The 14,837-nt window shown below is 45.0% G+C and overlaps 1 protein-coding gene across 2 annotated transcripts in view; it reads left to right on the forward strand.

The window, feature by feature from the left end:
• The window catches only part of Mthfd1l (methylenetetrahydrofolate dehydrogenase (NADP+ dependent) 1 like), a 181,783-nt gene that overhangs the window by 105,590 nt on the left and 61,356 nt on the right, over nucleotides 1-14,837 (forward strand). For both annotated transcript variants that reach the window (XM_031351087.1, XM_031351088.1), the window contains exons 21-23: nucleotides 7,916-8,055; nucleotides 13,349-13,390; nucleotides 14,404-14,504. In XM_031351087.1, the coding sequence (XP_031206947.1) occupies nucleotides 7,916-8,055; nucleotides 13,349-13,390; nucleotides 14,404-14,504 (283 nt within the window). The remainder of the gene's footprint in view (nucleotides 1-7,915; nucleotides 8,056-13,348; nucleotides 13,391-14,403; nucleotides 14,505-14,837) is intronic.

The following is a 14,837-nucleotide window of genomic DNA, read 5'->3' on the forward strand; positions in this document are numbered from 1 at the left end:
ATGAGAATTTTTAAACTAAACCAGTTTCCTTTTCCCCAGCCTAGCTGTACACTGAGTAAAGACAATCTAAACTAGAAAATTAGAATCACCCACTTCTCCAGCCAGTGTCAAGGAAACTGGTGCCTGGTTTAGGGAGACAAGTCTTGGGAGTCTGAGGGCTCAGTGGGGAGGCAGCTCTGGGAGACCACTTGATTCTAAGGAGGGAAGCCCCGCAATGTGCTTGTGTGGCCTGCCTGCACCTGGTGTTAGGAATGAAGTCCAGACAGACATGGTCCCTGAAGTGTCCTCTCTGAAATCTTTCTTGATTCATCCAAAGTCTTATCTACTCTCCCTTGCCCAAATCCCGCCTCTGTTGCATGGCAACCAACAATTAGAAGAGTAGATGGGTAATCTGCAGCTGAATTGCTCTGAGAGAAAACAAATTTCCGAATCTAAAGAATGAAATACCCTTGAAGCACAAGGCATTTGGACTTTTGGCATTTGCAAGCAGTTCAGCTAGAGAAATGTCTATGGTTGTCTGATGGATCATCCATCTGCAAGCCTGTATGGAGAAGGGACACCCACGAGCCTGGGTGTTGGTCCAGCTTAATACCAGAGTACCCTAGAGACAATCATTGAAACCTTCCATCCTTCCAATCACAGGCTTTAAGCAGAGGGTTTTGCTGGCCCAGTGGAAAGAGGAAAGGGATTACCCAGCTCACATTGCCCTGTGCTCCTTGTCTTGATGCAGGAGGGAGCATCCCATTGTGAGTGACACCCATTCCTAGGCAGGTGAGGCTGGGCTATATAAGAAAACTTCCTGAGCATAAGCCAATGACTGAGCCAGTAAGGGAGCGCCACTGGCTGACTCCTCCATAGCCTGTGTTCCAGTTCCTGCTCAAATCCCTGTCCTGCCCTTCCTAGAGGACAGATTATGACTTGGTATTTGTGAGCTGAAATGAACTCTTTCTTCTTCCCAAGTTGCTTTTGTTCCAAGTGTATTAGCACAGTAAGAGAATAAAACTGGAAAACAATGGCCAGGTAGAAATGTTCAATAAATGTTCCGTTTAGCCTCATCTTCTCGTGCCTAGTTTGTGAAATAGTCACCCTACCTCCCAGCAAATACACGTTTTAGCAGGAAGAATGACAACCACCATTACCTGTGTCACCTGTACCTTCCCACGCCAAGCATTTCCCCCCTGGCCCCTCCTTCCTCCTCAGGCTATTAAGTCTGGGCTCACCTTTGTCCCCAGTTGCCAAGTTGCACTGACCCCATTATTGATGCAATACATCAAACCTGTGCTGAGCGGAATTTTTTATGCGGATAATTCAGACCCCAGGATCTCAGTGGATGAGGTTACGGTGATTAACATAATAAGCTTGTGCAACCTTGTAGTCTAGCCTCTGGTGCATTTGTAATATTCTCAGAGGGAGTGTCTAGAAAAAGTCCAGCATTCCTTTGTTCTGCTTGACTCGTAGCCAGCTGCCTGAGTGGGGTGGAGGTGTTGTGTTGTTTTGTTTTGTTTTTTAAGTTTTGAGCATTATAAGATGCCTAGCAGTGTGTCTTAGTTAGATGCCAGTGGTGACCAAAAATATCTCCAGAAACTGCTGAGTTTCCACCACTCCCACTAGTCGGAGGGGACGCAGGAAAGAACATCACTTCACTCAGGAGGAACTCAATGACATTTTATGGTTTGCAATACCATAGGGATGGGCTAAGGGGGTGAGGTATGAGAACAGCACAGCCAGCACTAAGTATGACATGGCATGGAATTCAGATCTACCTGCCTACAAGTAAATAAGTACGATTTCAATGCCGAGCGCAAGCCTTTAATCGCAGCACTTGGGAGGCAGAGGCAGATGGATCTCTCTTTCTCTCTCTCTCTCTCTCTCTCTCTCTCTCTCTCTCTCTCTCTCTCTCTCTGTGAGTTTGAGGCCAGCTTGGTCCACATAGTGAATTTTAGGCCAGCCAGGGGGTTACATAGTCTACCCTGTCTAGGGGAAAGGGGAGAAATTCACAGAGAAAAGGCCATATCAACATCCCATCACAGATGCGATAGTGCTTGGTGACACCCCCACCCAGGAGGACTATAGGCAGTTAATGTTGACACCCCCAGGAGTTTTTTTGGTTTTGTTTTTGTTTTTTTTGTTGTTGTTGGTTGGTTGGGTTTTGTTTGTTTGTTTCTTTCTTTCTTTCTTTTGGATTTTTAAGACAGGGTTTCTCTGTGTAGCCCTAGCTGTGCTGGAACTCACTCTGTAGACCAGGCTGGCCTCGAACTCAGAAATCCACCTGCCTCTGCCTCCCAAGTGCTGGGATTAAAGGCGTGCGCCACCACCGCCCGGCTTGACACCCCCAGCTAATGAAGTTAATGCTTGCTTCGGAGGAGGCAGTCATATTCCTAGGTGGTTTAGCTACTGCTAAGTCACTGTTGCTTACACAAGCAATCATAAATAAAATCAGAGGGCCCCAAAGCAAATAATAAAAATGATAACAAGACATGAAGGGAGGAAGGCTTCCTGGGAAACAGTTTGGTGGAAAGGGAAAAGGGGGAAGTAGATAATAGGGAGGAGCAGAATATGGAATTTGAAAACAGAAGGAAGGCAGAGTCATGCTGCCTGCTCACTGGGGAATTTAGCCTCCTTACCTTCACCACAGCCAAGCAGCTGTGGGCTTAGCCGCCTCCCTAAATAGACACGGGGCAGCAGAGGCTCAGGACTTGTCAAGTGAGACAAAAGAATGAAAGCTTTTCCAAAATTCTGAGACGTACACACTTATTGAGAAGTGTTGTATTGTGGATCACAAAGCATGCTGCGAAGTCAGAGCAGCTCCTGTTCAGGCAGCAGAGGAGCCCAGATCCACAAACTGGTCCCTTGTCCACTCTCCAGAAGGTGCCTGAGGCTCAGGAGCTAGAAAAAGGCTGGAGAATGTCATCCTAAAATTCCTCATGGTTCTAGGCTTTTATGAGCCTGTACTTGACAGGACTTTTCTAGAAAAAGGTAATATTAAAAAAGATGGATATTGCCAGGCAGTGGTGGCACACACCTTTAATCCCAGCAGTTGGGCTGCAGAGGCAGGTGGATTTCTGAGTTCGAGGCCAGCCTGGTCTACAGAGTGAGTTCCAGGACAGCCAGGGCTGCACAGAGAAACCCTGTCTCGAAAAAAACAAAAACAAAACAAAACAAAAAAAGATAGGTGTTTACTTTGAAATATGAGAGTTGTCACCCCATTGTATACAAGGAGCCAGAGAAAACATAGGGAAACTTGGCAAACACAAGCTCCCTCCTTCAGGGGCTGTGTAGAGAGCACATGGCCTGCCTCATGTCATAGGCAGTGTCGCATTTTTGTGGCCTTCCTGGTCATTCCTGCTCTATGATTTTTACACCAGTACTCTTGAGTGCTCTTGGGAATTGTCATGGCCAAGACAGCTGCCTGCGCGCCAGCCTCCTTCTCCACCCAGAGTTCCTAGTCCCTTCCAGCTGGGACCCAACGGCCCCTACCCCCGTTTCTGAGCTGCTTGTAGTTTTTTTGACATTTGAATCAAGCTGTCCTGCAGGATCACTTCTGTGCTTACTCAGTGAGCCCATCCATCAGCATTTCCTGTTTCCATTCATGCTGTAAGTGAAAGAGCTGTAACAAAAGGAGATTGCCAAGACAAATAATAGCTCGGGCTTGCGCAAATATTTTTAATCACAAGCCTCTTTTAAATAGGCAGCCTTCAGAAACCTGCAGTCCATGCTTTTCAGGAAAGCCAAGTCATGCTAAGCTGACTCGCTTCATGATTTAAGGATATGTCTATTAAATTCGACATGAGATGGATCTTTGGCTTGGCTCTTTAACTTTTTATGAGGGATAGCAAATAAGATAAGGGAATAAATTGCTTCTTTTAGATCACTACGGAGGTTTAACTTGTTGGTGATTCTCGGCAAGTCCTGAGGAAGTTAAACCTACAGGACTTTCTTACAAGTGCGGGTTTCTTATCAAGGCCCTTCTGGGTGGGGCTAAGGCTACAGTGGTCAATCTCCAAGTTAAGTCACTGATGATGCCTTAGCAAAGTGCTTCTTGCTTTAGTAAAAGCTGATCACCCATCAGCTCACCTTCTCCCTTGGCAGCCTGCAGCGTGGACGCTAACGACCTAAGAGTAGTCACATGCTCAGAAAACAGCAGCTTTCAAAGCATGGGAATCTGGCTCTTCTCTGTATCCTGCGCTGTGCTTTGGCAGCTGGAGCCCATGAGCCTTCCCAGCCACCACCCACTTCCTTCCCAACTCTCTTTTCTCCACTCTTGTTTATTTCCAGTTTGTGTCTTAAAAAGTACGGAATTGGGCTTAATTTCTCTATTTAGACACTCAAGGCGATGACATCATCATTCATTGTCAGACACGTGTGGTCTTTACACCACCGCATCTATGATTAATTGTCAAAACAGTTTTGTAAGAAAAAAAAAAAGAGAGTAGGTAAGACTGACATGTTTTTCTCCCTATTTTTAATGTGTCTGTCCTGTTGAGTCGTGACCTTTGCATTGGCTGTTGAGTCCCACGCTATTCGTTTATACACTTCTATAAGTCAGGGGCTGTGTTAGGTGTTGGAGACAGTAAGGAACAGCTAGCAGAGCTCATGAGGATGCAAATCTCTGGAGTGGGGGAGGGGGAGAAACAATAGCAGCGGTGGAAGATGCCCAGGAGGACAAGAAGAGAAATTCCCCTGCCTGAGTGCCAGGCGAGCTTCTAGGATGTGAGCCATTGAACTGAGGTTTAGATGCTGTGTCTAAGCAGCGGAGGAAAGAAAGGAATTTTCAAGGTGGGAAAAGAATAACAGGGATGATAGTGATGTAGCAGGGTTGTTTCAGGAAGGTTGGTAGCTTGATGCTACTATAGAATGAGGGGTGTGTGTGTGTGTGTGTGTGTGTGTGTGTGTGTGTGTGTGTGTGCATCATTGTGTGTGTCCGCAAGTGTGCATGCATGTGGATGTGGATATGTGCAGAGGTCAGAGGACAACTACAGGTATCAGTCCTCAGTGTGTCACCCACCCACACAACCCCCCCTTTCCGAAGACAGTCTCTTATAGGTCTAAAACTCACCAATGAAAGCTACACTGGTTGCCTATCCTGCCCCAGGGATCTACCTGCCTCTACCTGCCCAGTCTGGGATTATAATCATGAGCTACCATGCCTGGCTCTTTATAATATGGGCTGAGGGAGTCAAACTCATGTTCCTGTATTTATGCAAGCATTGTACCAAACTGAGTACCCTCTCTGCCCTGGAGTATGGAGGGAGACAGAACAGGGATGGTTTACATGAGCAAGGCTTCAAAGTCTTCGTGGTAAAGATGCTCAGAACTTTTTTCTCCTTGAGGGTAACAGAAAACCTGTGAATGGAGGAGAGTGTGGGTGGGGACCACGCTGAGGGTTACGACAGCAGAGGAATGGTCGTAAAAGCAATCCTCTGCGCCTCTGAGCAGTTGTCTAAGGACTTAGTATTTGTGTTGCTTACTTTCCCTGCTGCTGTGATACAACACTGAGAAAAGCAACATCCCAGCAGAACAGTGCATCGGGCTCCCAGTTTGGGGCTGTAGTCTGTTGTGGCGGGCAAGGCATCGGGCTCCCAGTTTGGGGCTGTAGTCTCTTGTGGCGGGCAAGGCATCGGGCTCCCAGTTTGGGGCTGTAGTCTGTTGTGGCGGGTAAGGCTGGTAGCAGGAGTGGGTGGCTTTGCATCCACGGTCAGGAAACAAGCGGGGGGGAAAGAGAATTATTCTTCTTAGCCCAATCTCTTTTTCTCTGTGGTCCTTACATCTCCAACATCCTAGAATCTCCTTTGCATCATAAGCCTTTTTATGCAGACGCCTCTCAGGGCCTCCTTGCAGGGGATTAGAAACCATTTCTAACTCTGCCCACAGTGGATGGAGTCATGAGAATGGTTCCATCTGCCATGTGAAGGAGGAGTATTCTTTCAATTGTTCTGCTATAAATCTTTTCAAAGAAAAAACAGTAAAAGAATCAGGGAGCAGGGAGGGCAGGCAGTGGGGGAGGGGAATAAATGAGAACAAAGCTCTGAAACCTGGTCTTTTCTATAGTAAGCTAAAACATTAATTTCAAACCATAAAACTGACTTGTCAAGTGCATATCAGTGGTCATAAAAGATGTTTTATGTCTGTTGCCCATAACCTCACCCTGGAAATTTATTCCAAGAATATACTTTGAAAGAGATTGAAGTTCATATGTAGCACGAATTCAGTGTGTCTTTCTGCATGCTGGAGACTGCCCAATTGTTCAATAACAGAGGGAACAGGTTTACAAATTTTGGCACCTCAATTAAACAAAATTATAAGCTACTGCTTTTGTAATCGCAAATTCTAAAAGTTTGTAGTACAGAAATAAAATATTACTTTTAAATTAAAGGAGACTCTAGAATTATGTGTATTCTATAAAAAAAATAGGTACATGGAATGCTAAAAGAAAAAGCAATAATTAAGTATGTATATAGTTTAAAATAACATCTGAAAAAATTATTTCCATCAGTTCTTGTTAAAATATCTATTTCCCATGAGTACTAGGGCGATATCTTCATTTGTTTACTTTTTACTTCTTTTTTCTGGTGCTGCTGAGGATTTGGACCCAGGAATTCCCTCATGCAAGGCAAGCGTTGTGCTAGCTTCAACAGTAACCCTCGGTATTTTATAAGACCACAGTAAACTCATTCACTTCTACTTCCTATCTGTACCACTAATTATGGCCTTAGTCATATTGTCAGTAGATGGCCCATATTCCAAAATACTTTTTATATCAGTAGTATTTTTCCCAAATGATAAGGAACAATCATTGCACATGAATATCTTGTTAAAAAAACTGAATCTGCACTTGGGAGGCAGAGGCAGGCGGATTTCTAAGTTCGAGGCCAGCCTGGTCTACAGAGTGAGTCTGATACTGACCCAGAATCGATTGTGGTTTTGGAAAGCAATACTCAAGTTCCATCCGTCACCTCCACAAATGTCACAAAAGCATGCCTTAGGGGAGGGGGCGAGTTTGCAGGTATATATATATGTGTGCTCATATGCACACAGAGGCCAGAGGAAGACGTGGGATGTCTGATTCTATCACTTTCTACTTTCTTCCCTTGAATCAAGATCTCTTTTCAACGAATCTGGAGCTAGGCTGGTGGCCATTAAACCCCAGCGATCTTGTCTCTGCCCCCCACTGTGCTGGGGTTACAAGTGGCCATCAAACCCCAGCGATCTTGTCTCTGCCCTCCACTGTGCTGGGGTTACAAGTGGCCATCAAACCCCAGCGATCTTGTCTCTGCCCTCCACTGTGCTGGGGTTATGGGTACACTCAGTCACACCAAGATTTTTTTCATCATTATGGAGATTTGCACTCAGTTCCTCATGCTTGTGCAACAAGGGCTCGCTCTCACCCACCGAGCCCCCACAGTACCGTTTCTATCAACTGGAAAGGAGTCTGATAGGATTCTGGAATCAAGCCATTGTCTTTCCTCAGATCCCCTGCTCAGTATCCTTAAGCCATGCCTCCTCCACTTGAATTTTTCTCACCAACAGAACTGATCAGGGGCCCCAAAATAAGAAAGAATAATGTATGCTTGACCCTTTGATAAAGTTTGGAGCCTAGTTACAAGGTTGAAAGATCTCATCTATGTCAAGAAAAGCTTTGGTTGGAGTAAATACTGGGAAGATAGCTCTTGGCCTTCCAGTGAGTCCTTGTGGCCTGTTGGGTCTGACAGGGTAGAGACCTTGCCTTGTGCGATGAAGTTAAGCATCTTCCATTGTGAGCGAGATGCCAGGTCACCTTTGTGTAGGCATAAGATGCAGCCCCTTGCAGTGGCCCATGTGGCGGGGTAAGGGCTAGTATGAGTGCTTGTACTGTTATTAAACATTGATTGCTGTTCTTCTGATAATAATAGCTCATTCCCTACTTGTTTCTGTACAGTGACTGAAGCTGGCTTTGGGGCTGATATTGGCATGGAGAAATTCTTCAACATCAAATGCCGAGCTTCTGGCCTGGTGCCCAATGTTGTTGTGCTGGTGGCCACCGTTAGAGCTCTGAAGATGCATGGAGGTGGGCCGAGTGTAAGTTCTTGGGGTTTTCCTAGCTTAAAAAAAAAAAAAAAGCCAGGGGCTGGAGATATGGCTCTGTGGTTAAAAGCAGCTGCCACTCTTAAGAGGAACTGTTCCCAGCACCTACATCAGGTGGCTCACAGCTATCTCTAACTCCAGTTTCAGGAGATCTAACACCCTGTTCTGGATTCCACAGACACCTGCAAAAACACAGTACTCATAAACATATGGGTTTAACTCACACATAATAGATAAATAGTGAAAAAATGTAAAGCCACATATGAACTGTAGAATTGGCTCTATGGTTAAGAGCACTCACTGACTGCTCTTCCAGAGGACCTGGGTTCTGTTACCAACAACCAAATAGTGTCTCCATAGCCCCAGTTCCAAGGGATCCGATACCCTGCATACAAACAGACATGCAGGCAAAACACCAATGTGAGCGAATGGGTGAATGAATGAATGAATGAATGAATGAAAGAAAAAGTATATGCATGTATGTATAACCTGAAATGTTCTCTTCTTCCTCTGCCACAACCACATTTTAAACTCAAGCAGCCTTGATCCTCTAAAAGGTTTAAAGTCTGTCTGGTCTGAGTTGATCTTTATAAAATACAGGAGGAAATCTTGGGGACCCGCAGAGACCAGCGGTGGTAACATCACACCTCTGCTGAGGAAACTGGTCAGACCTAGAATTGAGTCCAGAGATTTTCCAGACCTCCAGACTGTAAAAAATGCTCGGCACAACTTCCGGGCCCACTGCGCTTCTCCTTGATGTGTGTGCTGTGTTACTACAGTGCTTTCGTCCCAGTTCCTCCTTTCTGCTTCTTCCTCCCCCGCTTAATCCCGTGATTCTTTGGCAGTGAAGGTAACACAAGGTTCGGGACCATAAGTAGAAATGCCGATCATGAAGTCAGTTCCCATTACTGAAACGAATACCTAATACTCAACTCATAAGGAGCTGCGATTTATTTTCACTCTAGGCTTTGTTAAGTTGTAATCCTCAGGTCAGCATTTGTACATGAAGCAAAGGCAGTAAGTCCGTCAGTCTGGGAACCCAGGACAAAACAGAACTATTCACCTCCTACGTAAGGATCGGGGATAGGGTCAAGGCTCCCTGTATTTCCCCTGACAGTTCCCATTAGGCCCCTCCTTCTAAGAGTCTGGCCACCTCCCACTAGCTCTCCCCAAGTATGGCGAACATTGCAGGACCAAACTGTTGCATGATGGTTAACCAGGGAGGGCTGCAAAGGCTGGGCGTGGCCTCAGGGTGTTTTATGAATGTCTGTCCTCCTCAGATTCTGATTTCCTTGCTCTCAGGAACTGTCTTATTAGTTACTGGGCCCCAGGGCCTGGCATATTCCATATCCAGGAAATGTTTTCAGTAATTGAGTAGCAAATGAACTTTGATCTTCCGATCTGACATCCATCTCCGTCTGTGTCACCCGCCTCAGTGCGTTTGCCTCTTACTGGAAGCAGCTCTGTGGTGATCTTTCTGATCCAGGATATTTTCTGCCCCCCTTCAGCATCACTGCACAAATAGCCATGGCTGCCTCATGTCTGTTTACTCAGCTGAGGTTTGCGTTTTTTTAATCCATTATTTGGGCAGCAGGAAAACCCTGTGACCTTTGAACCCGCCCATTTTAACACAGTTCTTTTTCCTGTCGCTGTGACCAAATACCTGACAAGAAGCAGCTTAAAGGAGGAAGGGCTTGCTGGGGCTCAAGATCTGAGACAACAGGATAGGGGCCACTGGTGCCAGGAAGGGACAGTGACTGGGGACGAGGAGACTGTCTTAGTCAGGGTTTCTGTGGCTGTGAAGAGACACCATGACCAAGGCAAGTCTTATAAAGGACAACGTTGAATTGGGGCTGACTTACAGGTTCAGAGGTTCAGACTATTATCATCAAAGCGGGAGCATGGCAACATCCAGGCTGGCATGGTGCAGGAGGAGCTGAGAGTTCTACATCTTCATCTGAAGGCTGCTAGCGGTGGCTTCCAGGAAGTTAGAACAAAGCCAACGCCCACAGTGACACACCTACTCCAAGAGGCCACACCCACTCCAACAGGGCCACACCCTCTAATAGTGCTGCTCCCTGGGCGGAACAATCGATCGCACCATCCAGAGTAGGAAACGAAGACAATGCTTGCATCTCGCTCTGTGTTTTTTGTCCTGTTCCCCTTTGTATTCATTCATGGAACCCAGCCCATAGGATGCTGCTGCCTCCATCCACCATAGGTCTTCTCTCCTCCCTTAAGCTTCTCTGGAAGCACTCAGGCAGACATACCCGGGGTGCTTCTCATTAATCCCCTGGGCATTTCCTAATGCGTTCAAGATGACAGTGAATATTTTTTAGGGGTTTATTTATTTATTTATTTTATGTGTATGAGTACACTGTAGCTGTATAGATATCCCTGAGCCATCATGTGGTTGCTGGGAATTGAACTCGGAATCTCTGCTTGTTCCCGCCTGCTCGCTCGCTCCAACCCCGCTTGCTCGCTCCAACCCCGCTTGCTCCAATCTCGCTCGCTCCGGGCGTAATACACTGTAGCTGTCTTCAGCCGCACCAGAAGAGGCCATTAGATCTCATTATGAATGATTATGAGCCACCCTGTGGTTGCTGGGGTCGGAACTCAGGACCTTCGGAAGAGCAGTCAGTAGTGCTCTTACCCGCTGAGCCATCTCAACAGCCCAAATTTTTTTTAATTATTTTTTTTTTACTTGTTCACTTTATATCCCACTCACTGTCCCCCCAATAACCCTCTCCCACAGTCCTTCCCCCATCTTCCGCTCCCCTTCTCCTCTGAGCAAGTGGGCTGGCTCCCACCCTGGCATATCAAGCCTCTGGGAGACTAGGAGCTTCCTCTCCCACTGAGGCCAAACAAGGCAGCCCAGCTAGAAGAACATATCCCACATACCAGCAACAGCTCTTGGGATAGCCTCCACTCTAGTTGTTCAGGACTCACATGAAGACCATGCTGCACCTCTGCTACCTATGAGCGGAGAGGCCTAGGTCCAGCCCGTGTATGAAGATTCAACTGCTATACCAATGGCATTTAAAATCCTGTCTTCCAGGCTGGAGAGATGGCTCAGTGGTTAAGAGCACTGACTGCTATTCTAAAGGTACTGAGTTCAAATCCCAGCAACCACATGGTGGCTCACAACCATCCATAATGAGATCTGACGCCCTCTTCTGGTGCGTCTGAAGACAGCTACAGTGTACTTACAAATAATAAATAAATAAATCTTTAAAAAAAAAAAAAAATCCTGTCTCCCAGCATGCTAACCGTTCTTGGTGTGGTGTAAAAACTGACATCCATATACTCTGACTCTACAGTCTTTTCACAGTTAATCCTTTAAATGCACTAATCAGGTTTCTCAAGACAGTAGAAGTCACTGGGTGTGTAGATAAGTGGTAGAAGATGGAGGGGAATAAAGAACCAGGTCACATGATTATATAGCGTGCAAGTCCTGGGAACTCAGGAACCATTGATTGTGTGGGTCCAGTCTGATGGAAAATTCTCCTTGGCTTAGAGGAGGCCAGTCTGTATTGTATATACAGAAATCATTAGATTTCATCAAAAAGTATCCTCACAAAATCACATACAATAATGCTTGACCAAATATTGAGACACCCTAAATTCTCCACAAGTTAACACGTGTAGTAAACCACATGTTTTGGAGTGTATGGCATTGACAAAATTTAATATTATTTTTTTATTAATAAGTGATTGCTTCCATAGTATATTTAAGTGATTCCCCCTTTTATTTTTGACCCAGAGTGGGATGACTGCATTTTCTCAAATGTGTGCAAGCCTCTTTCTGGGATCTCCCTTCAGTTGATCTGGTCTAGTTATGTCTCTTCATGCCAATGTACTGTGGAGATCCAAAGCCAGGCTGTACCTTCACATTTGACCTACAAGTGACCCTTTTCAAGGACATCTGCATTTTACCAATGGACTTTATTTTACTTTTTGAGGTTTGCAGTATCCAGCCTACATAAGACTAGCTCTGTATCAGTGAACTACATGCTCAAAACCCTGTGTGTATTTGAGAATTAGCTTACAGGTTCTGCAATCTCTTTGGGATTTCTATGCAAAGGATGTTAGACATCTCTTTATAGTTCTGCTTGGATATATTTCAATAGAAGTTATTGCTTATTTCATAATGATCGTCTGTGTCTTCGTACAGATCTGTTCCTATATGCTTTAAATCTTTAAATAACAGATTATTTCTGTTCTTATATGTTATTTTTGTTGCTAACCTGTCTGAATTCACTTAATTGTATTGATTTAACCCACCACATCTTTGGGGGATTCTGGGCTGCCATTCATTGCTCAAAATGAGTTCATTTTCTATAGGTTTTTTTTCCCTTGTCCCTGGCAAGCACTTCCTAATTGCAATGCAGTGTTGGATGAGGGTGCTTGCTGCAGGCGCCTTCTTAGTTCTCATCTTCGAGGGGGTTGTTTAAACAGCTCATCGCTAAGTGCAATGCTTGGGATCCATTTTTAATGAGTTCTAAGGGATTACCTTCTATTTCTAATTGGCCAGATTAGCATAAAAACTGATGCAGGTTTTCCTTCCATCTTTTGACATGAGAATTTGGGTTTTCTCTTTGAGATTGTACGAGTTGCTTAAATTATCATTACTTGCAAGACATTTGTACCTTGCCAGAACAAGCCTAATTTAGGCAGCTGTGTCTGCTTTACAAATAACTGGATTTTACTAGTCAGTTTTCTCATGTTTTGAGTTGGGGGTTTTCTTTTCCCATTTATATGAGTAAGATGTTAAATACACAAAAATTAACATTTTGAAGTTTTTTTTTCTTAACTATGGAAGGTTTGTATAAAAATTACAGGAATTGATTTATTCAAAGTTGAGTAGACCCTATTGCTATAGGGAAGAGCACTTCTTTTTTTTTTTTCAAGACAGGGTTTCTCTGTGTAGCCCTGGCTGTCCTGGAATTCACTCTATAGACCAGGCTGACCTCAAACTCAGAAATCCACCTGCCTCTGCTTCCCAAGTGCTGGGATTAAAGGTATGCGCCACCACTGCCCGGCTTTTTTTTTTTTTTAAGATTTATTTATGTATTATATAAGTACACTGTAGCTGTCTTAAGACACACCAGAAGAGAGCATCAGATCTCATTACAGATGGTTATGAACCACCATGTGGTTGCTGGGATTTGAACTCATGACCTCTGGAAGAGCAGTCAATGCTCTTAACTGCTAAGCCATCTCTCCAGCCCCCCCCCCTTTTTTTTAAGTCATGGGATGGGTCTTAGTTTTTGTCTCTTTATTTCAGGTAACTGCTGGGGTTCCTCTTAAGAAAGAATATACAGAAGAGGTAAGACGGTCTAATCATTCAACCCAGTCAGTGACTAGCTTCAGGTGACTGTCAGTAAATGTACAACTTAGAAATATGCTTGTCTTCATGGAGTAGATGGCTCAGTGGGTAAACACCTTGGAAGCATGAGAACCTGAATTCCATCCCTAGCACCCGCATAAAAAACAAAGAGTAGTGGCACACACTTGCTTTCTCAACACAAGGGAGCCAGAGACAAGTAGATCTTTGGGGCTCAATAGCCAGCCAGCCTTCTTCATGAGCTGTAGGCCAGGGAGAGACTCTGCCTCCAAAAGAAAGGTACCTGAAGAACAGCCAAGGTTGTCCCCACATGCGTGCATGCGTGCACACTCACTGTGATCTCATTTCATCCCCATGAAAATGGATGGGATAAAAGGATAAAACCCTTTCAGTTAACTCTTGAAGCTGAAGAAAAGATAAATGTAGACTTATTTGCTGTTCTCTACTCACAGGACAGCTTATCCAAGCCCAGAGACAAGTGAAGCTTTTACCTATGTCTTCTTTTGTTGTAGCAAAACTTGTCTCTTGGGAGACGCACACTTGTTTTTATGGCTTATAAGAGTGCAATCAGTGTCTGTCCTGCAGACAAACTCGTACCATTAAGCTCCTACAGGTGGCGCCATGGGTTTAAGCCAGAAGAGGCAGGTCTGCCCCATCTCACCCCACCCTCCTTCGGCATCCTAGGGACTTTTGCTCCCTTGCTGAAGGAGGTGGGCTGCCTATGTTCTGTTAGCCAGTCTTCCATAGCAATAGTTGCCTGGCCCAAGTCTCAGACCCAGAATAGTTTTAAAACCCAACTTGAACATGAATCACCTCTGTCTGTAAGCATCTTTCTTGGAAACACGAGGTGACTTAGGTCTCCTTTTAAACACATCTAGGACAATGAAGTAAAGAAAAGATAGAAACAAATGTTGCCATAGCGGTGAGGCTGGGTCTAGCTTGGGGGGTGGGAGAGTTAGGTAAGACATAATGACACAAAGGCCTTTTCCTTCCAGAACATTCAGCTGGTGGCCGATGGCTGCTGCAACCTACAGAAACAAATTCAGATCGCTCAGCTCTTCGGGGTGCCCGTGGTGGTGGCACTGAATGTCTTCAAGTGAGTCTGGCTTTCTGCTGTCTGTGGGACCACACTAGTGACTACATTTATGTCCTGGGGGCACTTGGCTTTCTCAGCTTGATCTGAAAGACGCAGAATTCTGTTTGTTTGGTTTGGTTTCATTTTCCCAAATGTGTTCTCTAGTGTTACTGTGGAAATGAAACACACATAGTAAATTACCATCTGTTTGGTTGGGGGTGGAAGGAATAGTTGGGGTTTTTCCCGTTCTACCCAGTGATTCTGTCTGATAGACTGAATGAATGATCAAAAGGAGATATTGTGGAATTTAAAAGTCCATAATAAAGTTGGGTGTGGTGGTGTATGCCTTTAATC

The sequence above is a fragment of the Mastomys coucha genome, unplaced genomic scaffold (genome assembly GCF_008632895.1).
Source record: "Mastomys coucha isolate ucsf_1 unplaced genomic scaffold, UCSF_Mcou_1 pScaffold5, whole genome shotgun sequence".
Classification (NCBI taxonomy): Eukaryota; Metazoa; Chordata; class Mammalia; order Rodentia; family Muridae; genus Mastomys; species Mastomys coucha.